General features: G+C 33.4%; 2 protein-coding genes across 3 annotated transcripts; both read right to left on the bottom strand.

Moving 5' to 3' along the window:
• Nucleotides 1–5233: 5233 nt before the first annotated feature.
• Nucleotides 5234–5761, bottom strand: LOC120255549 (heat shock 70 kDa protein 3-like). Its single transcript, XM_039263361.1, has one exon. The coding sequence runs from the start codon at nucleotides 5759–5761 to the stop codon at nucleotides 5234–5236; it is 528 nt and encodes a 175-aa protein (XP_039119295.1).
• Nucleotides 5762–11593: 5832 nt separating this feature from the next.
• On the bottom strand, nucleotides 11594–13465 carry LOC120255552 (protein indeterminate-domain 12-like). 2 transcript variants are annotated; one of them, XM_039263363.1, is made up of 3 exons: nucleotides 13294–13465; nucleotides 12798–13197; nucleotides 11594–12152 (listed from the first exon to the last, which is right to left on the bottom strand). In XM_039263363.1, exons 1-3 carry the CDS (start codon nucleotides 13349–13351, stop codon nucleotides 11723–11725), a joined length of 888 nt encoding a protein of 295 aa, XP_039119297.1. In that variant the 5' UTR covers nucleotides 13352–13465; the 3' UTR covers nucleotides 11594–11722. The 2 variants fall into 2 exon arrangements, with proteins under 2 accessions (XP_039119297.1, XP_039119298.1); XM_039263364.1 differs by having other exon boundaries at nucleotides 12798–13191.
• Between the last annotated feature and the right edge of the window lie 6932 nt (nucleotides 13466–20397).

Raw genomic sequence — 20397 nt, 5'->3', positions numbered from 1 at the left:
GGGATCCTCGTCTGATAATCCATAAAACTATATTGAATTCTGGACCATCTGAATAAAGGCAAGTTTCAGTTCAAAGTTATTAGCTACAACTGGTGGGCACACTATACTTGACTGAGAACTATCAAGAGTGGGACAAGCGTAATTAGAAAGGGTCCTTTGTCGGTTTCCTTGATCTACCATTGTGTCCAACTGCTCTCCCTCAACACTCATAGTCAAAGATCCTGTCTCGTTCAGTAAAGTTGTTCTCAATCGAGATCTAATCACTCTTTCTATATTGCTCTCGTCTTCTACCAGTCTTGTTTACTTTCCCTTTGGTGGCATATATTGAAATTAAACAAAAGAAAATGAATCAGAAAACAATAAAAAAAAATCAAAAGAAAAACAAAGAAGAAATAAAAGAATTGGCTAAAGTGACTAATATTCAAGTGGTCCTAATATCACTATTCTTCCCCGATAATGGCGCCAAAAACTTGATAGGGACGCAAGTGTACGTGCCAATTGCGTAATAAAGTGTACATAAAAACATAGCATCGGTCCACATGAAAGAAAATGAATACTAGTAGTAACCCTAACCCTGAAAAATAGCCTAAGTGATTGAATGTTGGGTGTGTGAACAAAAGAAAGTAAATATAAGAAAATATTGAAAATAATAGGAGAGAAGTCAAGAAAGAAAACGATGTCAGGGCATAACATCTCTCTAGGGTTATAAAGTGCAGTATAAATGTTATTTATGCATGCAATCCTATTTGAACTAAGAGGTTTCCAATATCTCAATCGAAGAGTAACTGACTAGATGCAGAGCTGATACGGATATTCACACAATCGCATTAACACTTTTTGAAACCTTACTGTGAGCTAATAATAATCTCTTAAGTAGATAACCCCCCTGTAGAAAGAGATTATCCCTAATCTAAATACAAAGTAGAGATGCGATTTCTCCTAAAATACACTCTACATGATTGCAAAGAGCACAGAGATTATCACTAATCCACTCGAAAGGATTGCGGGAGACGAAGTCTCCTAAGTACTCTAACCAGAGGTGTACTCACTATCCTCTTAAATTGCGGCATGTCTATACTAGGCGAAAATTTTTTCTCGTCACATAGCACACCAAACATGATAGCTAGGGATTTCACTTTGTTAGCAACCAAGCATTCAACCACGCAATTAGATTTAAATAGAAATAATTGTAATTAAATAATTAAAGCATCAAAGATCTAATAACCAATGTCAAAAAATAAACCTTAGAGTTCAACCATGCCTAAACATCTACAAATTAGCCCTCCATTAATGGGGGGCAAGTATCCAAGATACAAATAATAGGAGTAAACATGAAAACCATGAAAAGTCCCTTCTCAATCGTGCCGATGAAGGATCACCGGAGAAGCTCTAGGAAAGCTTCCACGCACGCCGCCAAGGTTACCTTGACGGCTACTATCTTCAATCCCCTTGAATGTTGATCCGAATGCCCGTTGAAATTACCCCATAGTGCTAGAGATTCATCTCTTATCTTTTCTAACTTCACCTCCAAGAAACACCCCAAAAGAAAAGAATTCAATGCCCTAAAAATCTTCATAAGTTCTATTTATACCTGACTGCTTACGGGGGCTTACGAGTGTAAAGACATGGTTGTAAAGGAACTAGAGATGATGGTCGTGAGCCTTACGGGAACACTTACAGCTGTAAGGTCTTCTTTTTTATGTTTTGGTCCAACATATGGCCGTAAGCAATGGACTGTAAGCTTCACTTTTCCGCTTCTTCTGACCGCCCTTACAGGCGTTAGCTATAGTCGTAAGTTCTTCTAGATGATCCTTACAGGCATAAGCCTTACCCATAAGGTCCTTTGAATTGGCTCTGAATCCCTCTTATGGGTATAAGCATGCCCACAAGGTCCTCTGGAATGGACTTACAGTTGTAAGCTGCCCATAAGCCACCCAGTTTGCCTTGTCCTTGATCAAATGATGCCGAGAGAACTCCAACTTCATTGGTTGAGGTCTAAAATGTTTCTTTTGGCTCTCTATCATCTTGAAATGATGTCATAAGCCTAAGAATGTGAAACACACTAGATTTAGCATTGAATTCCACAATACAATTCTAATACATAACCGAATGGGTGTACAAAGTGATATAAAATACATGCATGTGTACACTCATCACTCTTAACACAAAGCTCACCAATTTCAACAAGTATAAACCCTAGATCTAACATTCAAGAAATGAAATACAAGTAGGAGGAATGGAAGGATCAAGCTTGTAACAATGATCCTACCCTCTCACAAACAAGGATAGGGCAACAACCAAGCTCCACATGTGCATCAATCAAAGCTCTAGATTTAATGTAGCAAGGATGAAGAACATGGAGTAAAATAAGGAGAAAGAAGATGGCATGCCTTGTCAAGCCCTAAGGAGAAAGAGAGATGAATGGAGCTTCTTCCAAGAATGAGGATGAAGGCATTCAAGTGGAGATCTTTCATCCAAGAGGAGAAGCTAAGAAGATGATAAGGAGAAACAAGGGAGAAGAGGTATAAAAGGGTTTAGGGGCTAAAATTACAAAACTAGCCATATAACATCAAGAGAAGAGGGTGCGAGAAAATTCCGCACAAGGTGTGCGGTTTGGCACAGGGTGTGTTGTTTCACACGGCCTGTGTGAATCTTAGCTCAACAAAGGTTTTAAGCTAAAACTAGCATAAAATGTGATGATTCGCGCGGGCTATGCGGATCTCAGCCCAATAAAAGATTTGAGTTAAAACTAGCATAAGCTGTGCGGATCTTAACTCAAAAAATGATTTGTGAGCAGGTTGTGCGGATTTCAGTATGTTAAACAATTCCTAGGCTAAAGATGGCACAGGAGATGCCGAATCACACAACCCGTGGTAGAACCCTATCACAAGCACTATTCTACAGCTGAAAACTCCTAATACTAAACAAAGACCTACTGGGCAGACCCAAAGTAGGGAACCAAACCAAAGAAAGTTTCTTAGTATCACAAAATCACCAACACTCAAAATGCCCAAATGATTTTCTTTACTGAGAATGAAGAAGGTCACTAGTAGTCTATCCTTGGAAAGTGTTAAAAACGCAATGTAAATAACAAATAACAAATAAAAGATAGATGTTCACGGACAAGAATCAAAACCTGTAGGTTAAATGGAAACTTGAATCGAGACCGAATCCTTTGAATTCTTACTCTCAACTTAAGTATATGTTGCTCTCCTTATGGATTCCATTCAAATCAATGTTAAGGAAAGCCCTACTTTGTATCATTGTTCCCTGTCTTCTTAAACCTTCACCTTTCTCTTACTCCAAGCTTAAAACATGAATCTTATCTTGCATTTTCCTCATCATGTTTGCTTTCATTGTAGCCAAGTGTGCTCCAAGTGAAGGCTAATTAAAACCAGCCTTCTTTCTACAGTCTAGGATGGTTGAACTGTGGGAGCCTAAATCATCCCTCCTTTGCAGTTAGTTGAAGAGACCTTAGTTAAAGTTGGTTGGTTTTTATTATTTCTTTTTATTTTTTTTATTGTTGCAGCTAATTTTGGGTAAGGCTCCTCGATTAGTAATGTTTTTGGTTGAATTCCCACAGTCTAGCATGAGAAAACTTGGTGTTTGTTGTAGATGATACCTTGTGATCCTTGTAAAAGATTCAGCAATTCCAATAGTATATTGCTTAATTTGTGACTCTATGTTATTAGTTACTTGGCAATCTGTTATGAATCACAATGAGGATTTCACCAGGATTGATAGATCGAGGACTTGTAATGCTATATCAGTAGCTAAACTATCAATGATTCAACTATTCTTCCACAATCTGAACTAAATCAGAGAAATCACTTCAAAAGAACTCCAAATAGCATTCATTCAACCAGAAATTAACCACATATCACCAGATCAATCATCATCCATCACTATCTAGCAATAAAAGAACTCCAAACATTCACAGCTCGCCAAATGAGATCAAAAGAGTCACAGATCGATAGATCAAACTCTAAGATGCAAGAAATAGAAAGAAAACAATAAATGGGCTTACTGCCCTCCTGTCCGATCGCCAGCAGAGCTCACCGAAGCTCAGCTTCTTCCCAGAACCAGGCCTCACTTCGATTCATCCATCCCCTCTCCCTTCTCCAAGCAACCCATCTTCTTTTATAACCCTCCTTGCCTCGGGATAAGTTTACGAAATCCCTATCCCAATACATCGTAACATTACCCCACCCATCAAATTTGACCTTGTCCTCAAGGTCGGAGTGAAATAGAGTGATGACCATCATGTTGTACATCCTCAATATGGTCGCGGCAAGGATATCGTTTAAGAAACTCAAACATACCTTCATTGTAAGCTGGTCAATCAAACCTCCCACTTGTAAGGACTGGCCATTGACAATCAATACCTTGAAGGAATGAGCAAGGAGAATATCATCCACTCTATGTGTGAAAGCTGCAAGGATGGTCACCATTATATCAAAGAATTCATTTAGACAAGTAGGTTTGCTCCTGAATATCTCCTTAGTGGTTGTCAGAGTCTTAATTGGTGGCAATGCCTGTTGTGTCCAACCCATCATAGTATAAAATGCATGGAAGTGCATATTAATGTCACTGTGGCATAGTGATGAATCGCAAAGGAGTCGAGAATGGCCGGTGGCCATAAGCGGTGGCATAGAAGAATGGAAACAAGAGGAGAACAAGAGAAAGTCCTCTTGGCCAGCCACAACGACGGTGTATAGAGAATCGAGTCTCCAAGGTATAACATCAAGATATAATTCTTGTTGCCAACCAATTGTAATAGAATGCCGAGCCAAGATTTCGAATGGCATCAAGAAAGAGTAAGTCTTGCATATTTTTCATTTCCATCACCATTGAGAATTGTAGCTCTGAACAAGATAAATTCCATCATCATCACTCAAAGGCACCGTTATCATAATAAAACCGGCATAGGCATATCCCACAAACAAAATGTTCGAATAAATTGCATTTCGCCGATCCATCACAACAAGCATTCGGTGGGATTCAAGCAACTCATTACACCAACCATACCGATCCATCAGTGCTTTGGTGATTCCAAATACCACAAGAAAAGTATGGTATTGATGGTTCATCATACTAGTCCAAAACAATGCAACATGTGTTCGATACACTTGTTCGAGAATGCCGACAAGCATCGGGGATGCATTGAATGAACAGATCGGCAAAAACAAGTTCTTTTCGTTAAAAGGAGTTGAGGCCACAATAGGGAGAGATATCATCGAAATTCGTCGTGAGGAAGACACATCCATCCATTGGTTAAAAGGTGAGTGATTTGTATCAATATGCTATAAGGGTTGTCCATATTCTGCATATATGATAGAGAATCATGATTTTCAAGAGTCTTGAGTAGTTGCTCAGTTCTAGAAATCAATGCAAGTGAGTTAGGGAAGTATATAGCTGCAGGCCTGTATGCTTCAAAAAAAACATCTGAAGTTGCTTTTGCCGCATCAATAAAACTCCTATAGAGATCCACCATGTAGTCATCAATTGGACCACCCCCAGGATCGAAAATAAGGACATTCTTCTTACCGAAGATGTTGGCCTTCTTGGCGAGACTATAAGCAATAACTGTAATCGTTGATGCACTGCTAAGTCTCAGGACATGAAGTTTACCAATGACACTAGCATTATTTGAAGTCTGGTGTCGTGAGTCAAAAAGGTAGGCAGGAACAATAACCACAACATTCTTGATGTTGGTGTTGAGGTAACTTTCAGCAGTGTTTCTCATGTTAATGAGGAACATTAACGAAATCTTTTCAAAGAAGAAAGAGCTTTTCATTACCCTTGAAACTCTGCAAGGAGTTGTCATGAATCACATCAACAGAAGAATTTCCATTAGAGTGGTTTGTGATAGCATGTTTTTGCCTCAAAGACAAGTATGTATTTATCATCTGAACATCACCAATAACTAGCTGGGCAACAATGGAGCCATCCAAAAACACAACCCCATATAGGAATATGCACATGGTTCCTGTCGTACCATGCTCAAATACATTTTGCAAGAGCAATTGCCATTGTTCAAGCTGACAGTGTACATCTCGAGCATTCAAAAAGACAATGGGATGTAAAGCTCCTTCATTGAAATATTCTTCAACACAACAGCCGTTGGTGTCCTTCAAACCTCCACCATCATATGTTTTCCCAGATAAAATTGTTAGATCAAGCTTATCCCCTTCAACTTCAAGTGCATTATGATTAAAGGGCCTAGTAAGATGAAGGTTATCACCTGTTTGCATCTTCCTCACAAAAACCGGAGTGACGATGATGTGCAAACTCTTGATCAAGATGGCCATTGTGATATCAATTACTTGGTCAAACATAGAAAGAATATATGTATAAGGACGACACTGCCCAGTAGTAGAAGTGCCACCGCTTTGTACAACATCATCATTAGAGCCATAGGAAAATGAACTATTGTGAGAAGGAGTTGCCATAATACTACTAGTTGGAACAACAAAATTAGGAACAACAGATTGCCCATCAACAACAAATTCCAAGGTAGACATTGGACTAATGTGATAAAGAAAATCTAGTCTATCACATTTCTCAGGTATTTCTGCAAATAATTGAGGTGTATCGTACGAATGATGCATGCCTTTGTCTAGATGAAGCATTTCTAAAGATCCATAGGTTGATGTGATGGCTTTGGCTAAAATTGACCAAGAAGAAAGAGTACCAAACTTCTGAAGCTTCTAAAACCAAGGTAGCACCGGTCCATCCATATTTATTGCTGCAATTTTTAATCGATATGGATCTGAGATTGCAAAATATTCAAAGAATTGTTCAGCCTTAAATACCCACTGTAAGGCATTTGTTCCGTCAAAAAGGGAATATTGACTTTCACCATTCTCCTTTGATGTGGAATACACAGCTTTTGTTCACAAGAAGTTGATACAGGGCACTGCTGTTGAACTAGGCGTGATATAATGCGATTCAATTTATTGGAGATATCAGCAAGAATGCTATCGATTTCATCCATAGAGTGAGTATAGAACGAAAGCACCAAATGTTATGAATCACAATGAGGATTTCACCAAGATTGATAGATCGATGACTTGTAATGCTATATCAGTAGCTAAACTATCAATGATTCAACTATTCTTCCACAATCTAAACTAAATCAGAGAAATCACTTCAAAAGAACTCCAAATAGCATTCATTCAACCAGAAATTAACCACATATCACCAGATCAATCATCATCCATCACTGTTTAGCAGTAAAAGAACTCCAAACATTCACAGCTCGCCAAATGAGATCAAAAGAGTCACAGATCGATAGATCAAACTCTAAGATGCAAGAAATAGAAAGAAAACAATAAATGGGCTTACTGCCCTCCTGTCCGGTCGCCAGCAGAGCTCACCGAAGCTCAGCTTCTTCCCAGAACCAGGCCTCACTTCGATTCATCCATCCCCTCCCCCTTCTCCAAGCAACCCATCTTCTTTTATAACCCTCCTTGCCTCGGGATAAGTTTACGAAATCCCTATCCCAATACATCGTAACACAATCCTAGTAGTTAAGTTAAAAAAAAAATTCTTGGTAATAGCTGCTGTCATGAGTTCCTGCTGTGGTGTAGATGAGTTATGTTATTAGTTTTAGCTAATATGTATATATATATATATATATATATATTCCCTTACTGTAAAATCTTCAAACCAAGGTGCATGACAACCCATTCTCAAGTCTTCTGGGTCTTTTGAAATATATATATATATATTCCATGCACGCCCGTTTCCTTGAAGATTTCTTTAGTTATAATCATGTTTTGAACATCACCTAAGCTGCAAAATATTCCTTTATAATTAAGCTCTCCTTTTTCCCTTGATGCAAGCCATTTTCTTCCTTCTTTCACTCACTCATTCTTTTATTTATATCTTTTTTACAATCTTACTTTTGCATCGCTATTAAACGTGAGTGGATTGTTGAAATTCGCATCACCTAACATGTTTCTTAACTTGTTGTATTGCCTTGTAATTAGTTTGAATTTTATACTCTCCTTTCTGTATAATTATTCTAAATATGGCTAATATAACAAATTACCTTATCTATGGGATTTGTTATCAATTTAAAAATATTAACAACACCTAAATAGGAAACAAATGAGATAATTACACCATTAAATGATTATTGATATTATAAAGATAAAATTACTCTTATGCCGACAACGTGACTCATTTTATTTTGATTTTGAGATTCCATTTTATGGTGATGGTGGTGAACCGAGGGCTTAACGTACTACAATAGAGGGTTCTACCCACTGATCAACCTATTGAGAGATGGCGTGGATGATCAGGGGTATGTTATTTCTATTTAGGGTGGCATAAGAAACTCTAATAGATAGGAGAGACACTCCTTAATTCTAAGCCACTATACTTCACCACATTGGTAAACTCAGGCCAACACCAAAGCAGGTAATATTTAAAAAAAAAAAAAAAGGAGTAAAATGTAAAATGTAGCTTTGGTAGACCCCCAAACTAAGCCACGGCTATGGCCAATTCGAAAGGTACTTTGGTAGGCCCATAATTTGTATTTCAAAAATCCAACCCTAGGTTAAATTATTTTTTTGAAAATATTATATCATTGATTTTTTATCACTATAATGTGTATTCAAGAGCTATTTATTGAGTTTTATACATTTATTTTTGTCACTATTCTTGTACTTGGAATATCTATTCTCCTATTAGTGCATATATACTGAAATCTAATCTACTAATGTTTATATTTGAGCTTATATTTATTGTAACTACTATAGGAATCTCCTTGAGTTCGAAATATTTTTTTTTTTTAACTCCTCATTGAGTGAATGTAACTGTGTTACTCATCCTCAATTTTTTTTAATTATTTTTTAAATAACTTTTGTCCATCTTTTGAAGTGTTAACGAGCAAAGGTACCACTAAATCTTGCGGTTTTTAAAAGATGGATGTATATACATGCCACCTACTCGTGGACATCACGACGGTTGTCACGTGCTAAGAACATGTCGAGACATAATAATTTTTAAAAAAAATAAATAAATAATAATAATAATAATAATAATCCTTTTTAAAAATTTGAGTTTAAAAATTTGAATTTAATCATGCATATTTTGAGCTTATAATCTTTAGTCTATTTCTATCGAGGGAAAGTAAATAAAAATAAAAAAAATGTTGGACTTTATCAGACATTTTAAATTTCCAAAAAAAAATCAAATTATAATATATTAAAGTACAAAGATAAATATATATATATATATATATAATCAATGTATTTTTATCTATTTACTCCTATGTGATAATGTTGATTATTGATATACCACCTACATAGAGTCTAAGCATTATTTATTGTGATAATTCACCACAAAATACGTATTATTTATAAATAGAGTCTATGCACTATTTATAAATAGAGTTTACAAAGAAACCACCAGTAATATAGTAATAACTCATCAAAAAAAAATGTAAGGGATTGAAACTTAACTCATTTAGTATTGTTCACGCACTATTCACTATGGGTCCAATACAATAGAAAACTATTCATTTAATGTATACTGAGTCCCGTATATATATTAGGTCCCATTGTGTGTTCCCTGTGAGATAAATCATATTATCCACTTTTCAAAGTTGCATAACAAAAAAATTTACCATTGTCGAGTTGTGGTCTCTGATACATCATCTTGAGCACAAATGACATACCTTTATTATCTCGCTGGTTAGTCTATCGCATATGATAAATCTCTAAAAATCATTAAGTCACGCAATTTATGTACCTTCATACCAGTCTATCTCTTCAATAGCTAGCGTTTATCGCTTTTGTCAAAATATAAATATATACATGTAGAGAGAATCTCCACCAACTCATGATAAATTATCGAGGTTCTTATTTGCCACCCTTGAAAATTAATGAAATTACCTATATCACTCCACTTTTCAGGAATTACTTCACCCACGATTTAAATTAATATTTGTCCCTCTTCGAACAAATTCTGGTGTTTAAAATTTGATTAAAATAAAATCTTTACTCTTTTATAAAAAAAAAAACTTTTATAACGTATTTCATTGGATATTACATATAATTTAAAAAAAATAAAATAAAATTTTCTTCATCAAGTCAAATTACATATCCCTTTATTTTTAATTAAAAAAATCCATTGTCTATTCATGAAAATCAAACACATATCTAATAAATATGACATGCATTACCTTCGATATAAATAAATGAGTAAAAAGAAAGACAATTAATCTAATTGATTTGATTTTTTACCAACTCAGCAGAGAGCACATGTCTCTTTAAGATTCACCAAGTTTGTTTCTGTCTTTGTTATTTATTTTTATGTTAGTTATGTTGTCTTTTTCTCTTAGATGTTGTACTTCTTCTTGTAGCTGTGTCTGTTTTTTATCTATTTACTTTTGTGAAATGTAATCCCTTTTTCTTTGGATGAATGTGGCAAAATATTTTAATATTTATAAATTTTCAAAATTAAATATTTAATATTTAATTTAAATAATTAAATTTCATAGAAGTAGGGATGGCAACGGGTAGGGTATGGGTAGGGTATGCCAAAACCCTTACCCGTACCCGTAACCCCTACCCCATACCCGTACCCTTACCCGCACTCTCTGCGGGTAAAAAAAATCATACCCTTACCCTTACCCGCAGGGTACGGGTATACCCGCAGGGTACCCGCTTACCCGTTGTTACCCATTGTTCAAATTATCGAATTAAATTTAAATAATAATAAAAATAAATTAATTATACATTATATTACAATCTTTAAACACATGTCCATAAATTCAAAATTACAAGTTGATATATATTTGTTTATCTTAAATTATATAATCACATAAAAATGACATTTATTTAGAACTCAATGGTAACTCTACCTTTTTGTTTTTATTCATGTTTAACTATCTTGGTTTTTGTTTTTAAATTTTTTTATATATCTACTATTTATATTTTTATATAGCTTCAAATTTTTATAAATATCTAGTAAGATTTTGAATATAAAAAATATTATAAGTAATTCTCATAAGTTATATCCAATTGATTTTTTTATTAGTATCTTATTTTTTTCGGGATGTTTTTATAATTTATAGAATAAATTATTATAACATTATTTTTTTATATTTGTTTATTTTTTTAAATTTAATTATGATTTTTAATATATATCTAAAAATTCAATTTTGATAATATTATCAAATATAAATATAGAAATTAAATAAAAATTTAAAAATAATATATTAAGAGAAAAATTTGAAGTATTATTTTCAAATTAATCACCATGAAAAATAGATATTGAGTAAATGTTTAGTTTAATAAAAAAATTATATATATATATATATATATATATATATATGAAAAGGGTAAGAGTGCAGTGCAGGGTTTTCACCTGCACTCTTCAACAGGTGAGGGTAAGGGTAAAGTGCAGGTAGGGGTAGGGGCATACCCTTACCCCGACCCTGCACTCCAAAAACTAACTGTACCATCTTTGCAGTCATCCCGTGCATTTGACTCAAAGAGGGTAATCACCTCTTTGACCGAGCACTGGCATCGAGTATCTCCCGTCGGGTAGGGTACAAATTGCCATCTCTACATAGAAGAAAAACATTAATCCATCACTCAAAATAAACTAGTTCTATATATTCTCATACTCAAACCAAATTTTCACACACAATGAGGACCATAACGAAAAAAGGACATACATACATACATCTATATATTATTAATAGTCACCCAATTCTCTTCGGGTGACTCGCGGTGAACCACCGCGTATGCTCACCGCGAGTCACCGGATCCACGGCCACGCTCACAGGCTGCTCTACATTATCCTCCACCGGCGCCGGCGCCGGCGCTGCCACCGCCGCAGCATTACCAACTCTAACATCGACGGCGCCAATGAAGTCCCTGGTCGGACGGTCCTCGTTTCTCCACGTGGTCAAATCACAACCATTTAAAGGGAAAGAACGCATGGCAGTTGCCTTTTGCAGCAAAGCCATGGCCGAGAGACTAGGGTTAGGTTTAGGGTTAGGGTTCAAAGAGTGGAGTTCATGGTGAAGAGAAGGTTGAGGAAGCTCATGAGGTAGTTTCATGGAGATCAGTGTTGCACTCTCTTGTGCCAGTGCATCACAGAAAGCTCTGTGAGTGAGGAAGCTGTCCTTCCTGCATGCATGCATATGCATGCATTTATCACAAAAACAAAATTAGGGTTTCATGTTTTCATCATGCAGTTCAAAAGTAAGATCATATATTTTCATCTAATTATTTTTTATAATTTCTGCTGAAAATTATGAACAAAATGATGATAATATAAATGTCTGAAATGTTTGAACTAGCTAGTGATCGATCGATGCAGAAATATATTTTTCTATTTTGTTTTGGAGTTTAAGAAATAAAACATTTCTAAACAAAATCATGAAATCTTTGAAATATTTCAATAAAATTCAGCAGAAATACATATTTATATATATCCTATCATGAGAGATGTATAAATTTCTGATATGTTTATGTCATCATACAATTTTGTCCCTTCCTTCTGTAATGAACCTATCACTTTATTATATATATGTTTCAAAATGTTAAATATTTTCCCTGAATTTGCTGAAATGGCAGCACGAATTTATTTCTTTTTCCAGATATGAATGATTTCACCTGACATATCTCTTTAAATGTATTCATTTTCTATCTTCAGACAAGTCACATATATGTATATATATTATATGTATATGCAACTCACCTGCACATCTTTAACACCATAAATTTCAACAAAATTAACCAAAAATAAATAAATAAATAAATAATCATCACCTGGAGAACAGAGTTCCACAATCACAAGTGTACTCTTTGGTTCCACAAGTCTTGAGATGAGCTTTCCAATCAGAAAGAACAGCATATCTCTTAGAACACCGGTCACACTTCCACTTCTTCTCACCATGTTTTCTGCAGTAGTGTTTCTTGATTCCAGTGAGATCACCAAGAGCTCTTGAAGGGTGATGGTGCACACAAGTTGATTCAGGACAAACATAAACCTTTTTCTTCATCACTTCCTTGTTGCTCTTCTGTCTGAGCTTCCATGGCAGGTTGTGACCTCTTCTGTGAAGCTGCAAGTTCTGGTCCCTTTGGAAACCTTTGTTGCATATTTCACATACAAATCTGTTTGTTGCCATCAAGCTCTTTGGTGACATTGCTACTACTTCAGCATCTGGATCTTCAAACATATATAAATATATATATATATATTCCATCAACTGAAATGATCAATGAATCAAAAGACAACATGTTTGCATGTAGAGATCATATATACCTGGGTTTCCAGGTTGGTTTCTCTTCTTCTTGAGCATGGACATGGAGTGTTGAAACATGTTTGAGTAATGGTTGAAAAGATGAAGAAGAAGGAGAAGAAGAGGGGTTTAAAAGGGAGAAAGAAAAAGGAAAGATGGGTATATGTTTCCAAGTGATCTGATCAGAAACATACAATGAAGGAAGAACATTGGATAATTTCAAAGCAGGGAATGAATGCTCTTTTTAACTCTCTGAACTTTTTGAGAAGGGACAGTTCAGAGTAAGTTTAGGAAGAGGTATAATTATTATTATTATTATTATTATTATTATTATTATTATTATTATTATTATTTACTTACCACTCTTTTGAAAAAATACCAAATTAAATTTGCTTGCCCTTTCTTTGATTTTACCAAAATTATATGTTTTGACTTAAATTTAAATCACCTCTCTTTAGGTCTTTGTTTATATTAAATATTTGTTTTAACATATATCGTCGAGTCTTAAATATATTTTGATGATTTTTAATGCATCAACTAGAAGTTGTTTATTAAAAATATAAAATATTATTAATGTATCACAATTATAAAGATTTTATATAATAAAAGTTATTTAACTTAAATTAAAATATTAATTCTGAGATAATTATCTTTATAATAAAAGAATTAATACTTGATTGAGAGTTTGAATTCGTGGTTTTTCTACTTTTATAAAAAAAAAATTGAGATAATTAATTTTTAAATAAATCAAAAAATATAAATAACTTGGCCGTTTTTTAGTGGGTGGTGAGTAAAAACCTGTTTTAGGAAGTGGGGTTCCTTGTGGAGAAGTTGGTATTCTTTTTGCTAAACATGCAAGAGAAGGGATAAATGCACATGAGTTTCAGTGGTCACCAAAATAAAGATGTATATATATATATATATATATATATTAGGTTATGTGGTTGATGAATCCCATCTCTTTCATTCACCAAACCTTTTCTTTTCTTTGTTTTAAATTTTGTTATTTTCAAAAGAAGATGATTTTTATGAGAAGATGGTCTTCATCAAAATCATTAATATGATATAATTTATATGGAATCTCAAACCTAGTCAAGTGTTCATTAGATATGGTAGACTATATATAGTTCATTTTTTAATTTGACTCCTTGATCATCATGGACTCCGATTAGGTTAAGATGTGATATATTTTAGATTTATTAAAGAATCTCACCGTTGTTTAGTAGACACATGTATTCACATGAATTCGTTTTTTTTTAAGTATTCTTATTAATAAGAATTTAATCTATTTTACGAATAAATGTTAATAATTAAATGATTTGGATGGTAGGGTTGGAGTACTAGCTAGCGTGAGTTGATTTATAATGGCTTAGAAAAGGGATTTAAGCATTTTAATTGCAAAACCTTTTTCTTTTTTGTTAGCCTGCACCCAACGTGATTGAGCCATTGATTGATGTACTCATGTGACTAAAAAAGAGAACTTTTTTAAAGATTAGTTTGGTGGATAAATTTTAAATGACTTTACCATATTTTAATTAAATTAATTTAATTAAAATTAAATGTTTACCCTTCATTTCTTGTGTTTTTTATATAAATCATTGCTTAACACACTTAAAACTCAATAGCATAATTTGATTCCAATGTTTTTTTTTCATCCGTTTTCTATAAGTTATGGGTTTTAAATTAATTTGGAGCATTGTTGGCATCTACAAACGGTGCTATCTTTTTTTTTTGGGTTATGTACCCAAATAATTAAATTTAAATGATTTTGTGGTTTTTAATGAGAAAATAATAATAAATTATTAAATATTGTAAAAAAATTTAAACATTGTGACCTGATTGACTCGGCCGGGTCAACCGGTTCCTGATTGAAACGCTCGGATAACCGGATTAACACCGGGTTTTTTCATACCCGATTTAATGGGAGTATAACTAGGGCCACATACGGCTGGGTTTTAATTTTCCGGTTGAGCCAGGTTGGGTCGATCCGAGTCCCGACAACCTTACAAAAAAATAGAGTACTCTTAGTAATTGATTGTTTTACTCTTGTTCAAACAATCCTGTCAATTATTGTTTTTTGAAGTGACTATTGCAGAAATTAATTATATAATCTTACATGGTAGATTCTAAACAAATGCCCATTTTTATTGTGTAATGGATTCATTCTTTCTACTCCTATTACTATTAATTGGGTCTCTAGTTTATAAATGATTTTGATCACTTTTCGTAGTTGATTTAAGTTGTCAAAGATTTTTGTTTTTATAGCATTTTATTTTATTTATATATTTATTTTATTCCTTAATTTTAGGATTAATTGTTTTGCATTTTTTTAGAGTTTTTATTGCTTCTTGTAACCATTATTTCAAAAGAGAAATAAAATTTCTGAAATTTTTTAACTCAATTGATCTATATGCCGCTATGTTAAGAGGCCAACTAGTAACATAGTAAATATACATGGTAATACATTCTTAACATGAGAAACACCTTGTGGGACATCAAATTGATATTATTTATTTATTTATTAAAATAAAAATTGATATTTTTTATTCGTTTTGGGTTATTATGTTATTAATTAGTAATATGTTATTTGTCTCTTGTTCAGCTCGAAGTTGTAGATTTCTTTCCCTTGTTTTGCTGAGATTGGACTTTGTTACACTTCTCTAGAGAGGAAAACCGTTGCTCTTATTCTGAGTTGTATTGATCAGGGCTTAGAATAGGAATTTGATACATGTTTAAGTGGTGGAGGTGATATATATCATAATGGTTCAATTCTGTTGTTAAATGACAAGTGACATGTCTCTTAAAGCAGTGCTAGGGATGAATATTTCAATAAAATGTCTTGTTGTTTGATTTTATTGTTTGTTACTGGAATGGTTATATAAGTCAAAAAAGCTATTTATGAGGTGTCATGTTGGTCTAACTAGCATGTACCATACAATATTAGGACTTTCTGCCTTTATGTTGTTAGTCTTCATACTTAAATGGATGCTCTTTAACTAATGTTTTTAGCTTATTGAGCACATCTTGTTGGCAAAATGCTTAGAGGTTATGTTAATACTTCTCTAAAAAGGTTGCTTATATGCTGTTAATATAGGATAAGTCTCTCATATATATATATATATATATATATATATATATATATATATATATATATTTTGACAAATTCAACATGTGATGTTAGTTAGAGACATCCGTGTTGATTGGGAATTGATCGTCTAACCTGATAATACAGGTATTATATGTTAATTATAATTCAATACTGTTTGCTGCTCGAGTGGTTATATACTTAGGTGTTGTTTGGATCAGCTTATTGCTGATCCAAAAGCACTTATTTTATAAGTTAAGTGCTTATGAGGAGAAAAAGAGTGTTTGGATGGGCTTTTTTGAATAAGCTCAGTTCGTAAAATAGCTCAAAAATACAACTTATTTTATAAGCTGCAAGAGAGCGACTTATGAAATAAGTCGCTTTTTGATAAGTTAGTTGGTTAAGTGCAATTACTAAAATGCCCTTAACCAATCTCAAAAATTCAGACTTTTTCTAACCCTAACTTCTATCATCCCCATCTCCAAAACCAGCAGATCCATCACCATCTCTCCGAGATGCCGATCGTCGCCATCTCATCTTCGAATTGGTGGGCTGTTTTCCAAGGTATCCATCCAAAGCTTGTGTACCTTTGTTATTGTATTTGCTATTCTTGGTTGAAAATGATGGATTCCTCTCTCTCTCTCTCTCTCTCTCTAGTTGAGTTTTTGATGTGTTTACTCGAGAACGAGCATGGAGATTTGAAATGATGAAATGATGACAATTTTGTATGGGAAAATATTTTTTTATGTTCTTTTTCGTAGAATTCAATATATTCCCAAACTTCTCTTTTGCATTCATATAAATGTCAAGTCGTGATGGTTTTTGGTAATTTGATATAGTTGATGATAGAGTTGGCTAAAAATCCCGGTGCAAATAGTTATTATTTTGTTAGTCTCAATGAATTATTCCATTAAGAATTTAGTTGGATACTTAGATGATAAAAAGCTATTTGATGGATACTTGGGTTCTCTCGCAAAAATTGAGTCCTTGATTGACATTGTGCATATAATAGCTAATCATAACTTCATTCCTTCCATCCAAACTTTGTGAAATTGTGGTCAAATTAGCTATAGATACTAAAAAGGTTTCAAACATGTAGATTCGACAAAATGATCGATCATTGTAAGCAAGCTTGTTACAAGCTTGACAAAGGGATCGATCCGGTCACCTTTAGCTCGATGTCTTCGATCCGCTACACTAGCCGGTACCTTTCGATTGTCATTTTGAAGGAGATTAATGATATATTAGAAACTTATCGGTTTCTGTCATTGTTCAGTACTATAAATAAGGTCTCGTTTTCTGTCATTATGTTCTCAACTTAAGCACCTCAAATTATATATATACATATCTCCATGATTTGCATGCTCAAGTATTTTCCCATACCTGATAATGACTGGGTTTTAATTGCTATACAAGACATAAGACATAGTTTGTATATTTTTTGTTTGCATACCAGTGTATATTAGTAGGCTGTAATTTTGAAATGATGAAATGATGACAATTTTGTATGAATGCAATGGGAGAAGAAATAATTATTGTCACTATTCGTCATACCTATGCTAAAAGTTGGTTAATTAAATCTAAGTTTGAAGGTGATTTGGATGTCAATCCTCTCATTTATCACTCACCATCTTTTATTCCACAATTTTTTTTTATATTTCTTTGGAGGTGTGCAAGTCAGTGTATTCAAAAATATATCTTAAACCATGTAATTAATTAGTACGTTTTAATCATTCAACTATGGTTGTTATTTTGGGCATCTACTATGGTTGTTATTTTGGAAATCATGACTATTTGTTTTTCTTTTTAGGAATCATTTTTATAGTCAAGAATTCTAGTGTGGTGTATAAGGGCACAAATTCATAATCATATTCTCTTAAAAATGGCCTCAAAACTAGCACCCAAAAGAGCAGCAGGTGGGATAGATGTAAGTGATGGAAATGCAGTTGTATCTGAAACTATTCCAAAAACTAGATGGGATGACATAAAGACTGAATCGTTACTGAAGATATGTGTTGAGGAGGTTCAAGCTGGTAATAGGCCACACACCCACTTCACAAAAGAAGGATGGAAAAATATCATGGGCAATTGATGGAACACATGTGGCAATTCATGTCCCCGCTGACAAACAAATCCCGTTCATGAATAGGAAAGGGTACACATCAACAAATATTTTAGCTGTATGTGACTTCAATATGTGTTTTACATATGCACTTATCGGTTGGGAGGGATCGGCGCACGACACACGTATTCTACTTGATGTTTTACGAAATCCAGTTATGAAGTTTCCTCAACCACCAGAAGGTTCGTAATTAACTAAAATAAATCTTAATTTCTACTTCTACTTTCATATTTTTTTAATTATATCTTTTGATTGTATTTTTTTGTAGGAAAATATTACCTTGTGGATTCTGGATATCCTACCATGAAAGGGTTTCTAGGCCCATATAAGAGTGCAAGGTATCACATTCCACAATTTAAGATGTCTCGTGCTTTTAGGTCCCCTAATGAAGTATTCAACTATCATCACTCTAGTCTGAGGAGTGTTATTGAAAGAACATTTGGGGTTTGTAAGGCGAGATGGAGGATCCTACAAAATATGACTACTTACACAATGAAGGTACAATTTCAAATTATATGGGCATGTTTTGCTCTACATAATTATATTCGAAGAATTGGAAACAATGATTTAGATGCTCTTGAGGGCCTTGAAGACATTAACCAATTCCAAGAAAGAGAATTGGGCTTTGAGGATGATGGTGAAAGTTCATGGCAACAACCAACCAATGAAGACACCGAACAAATGATTAGAGTTAGAAACACTATTCGGAATCAACTCTCCAATCAAGGTACAAGTTGATTTTGGAATGTTTGTAAAAATGTTGTTATGGCTATTGTGAGTGTTAAAAAAACCATTTGTATTCTGTTTATTAATTGTTGTATTGGTTGTTGTAGTTGTTAGAGCATATTAATATTGTTGTTGTTATTATGGTAAAATATGCAATCGATGTTATTTAATGTGATTTTTATTGTACTAGTAATTAACAATATTGTTCCTCCATTGTAGAAATTATTAGTTGAATATTTATTATCATAATGTAATAATAATAATAATAATAATAATAATAATAATAATAATAATAATGAGAACAACAAAAAAAAATAACAACAACAATCATAATAACCCTTATAATAATAATAATAATAATAATAATAATAATAATAATAATAATAATGAGAACATAACAACAACAATCATAATAACCCTTATAATAATAATAATAATAATAATAATAATAATAATAATAATAATAATAATACATTAAATTATAAAAATAACAATAGTGACAAATATTATTTATTTGTTAACTAAGGCATGTGAGTAATGTATTAAGTTATTGAGTTATTATCATAATTCAGTAAAAGGGCATTTTAGTAATTTCTCGCTATATAAGTACTTTTGAAATAAACATCCAAACATTTTCACAACTGAAAAAGTGCTTGTGAATCTACTACATCCAAACAAAAAAATATACATAAGCACTTAACTTACTCTAAAAGTACTTTTTCCAAAAAATGCTTTTAAAAAAGCACTTTTATTAAAAGCCAATCCAAACGAGCCCTTATATAGGTCAAGAAAGCTTTTGATGAGGTGTCATGTTGGTCTGACTAGCATGTACCATACTATAATTGGTCTGAACTCTACATTTGATGTTGTTGGTCTTCATATTTAAATGGATGGTTTAACAGTTTAACTCATGTTTTTAGCTTGGTGAGCATGTATTGCTGGCAAAATGCTTGGAGGTTACTGTAATGCTTTTCTAAAAAGGTTGCTTATATTGCTGTTAATACAGGATAGGTCTCTGACTTTTTGGATCACATTGCTTCAGTTCAATGAGCAAGATTCTACTATTCATGTATTAGGTTTCCACTAATTAGGTTACATTGATTACTTGAATTATGGATAAAAATGCAATAGTTCCAACTTATATATATTATATATACATTGGGCAGTCATAAATGGTTACCTCCTCTTAGAGCT

Source organism: Dioscorea cayenensis, unplaced genomic scaffold, assembly GCF_009730915.1.
Source record: "Dioscorea cayenensis subsp. rotundata cultivar TDr96_F1 unplaced genomic scaffold, TDr96_F1_v2_PseudoChromosome.rev07_lg8_w22 25.fasta BLBR01001060.1, whole genome shotgun sequence".
Classification (NCBI taxonomy): Eukaryota; Viridiplantae; Streptophyta; class Magnoliopsida; order Dioscoreales; family Dioscoreaceae; genus Dioscorea; species Dioscorea cayenensis.
This window is presented reverse-complemented; position numbering and strand designations above follow the sequence as displayed.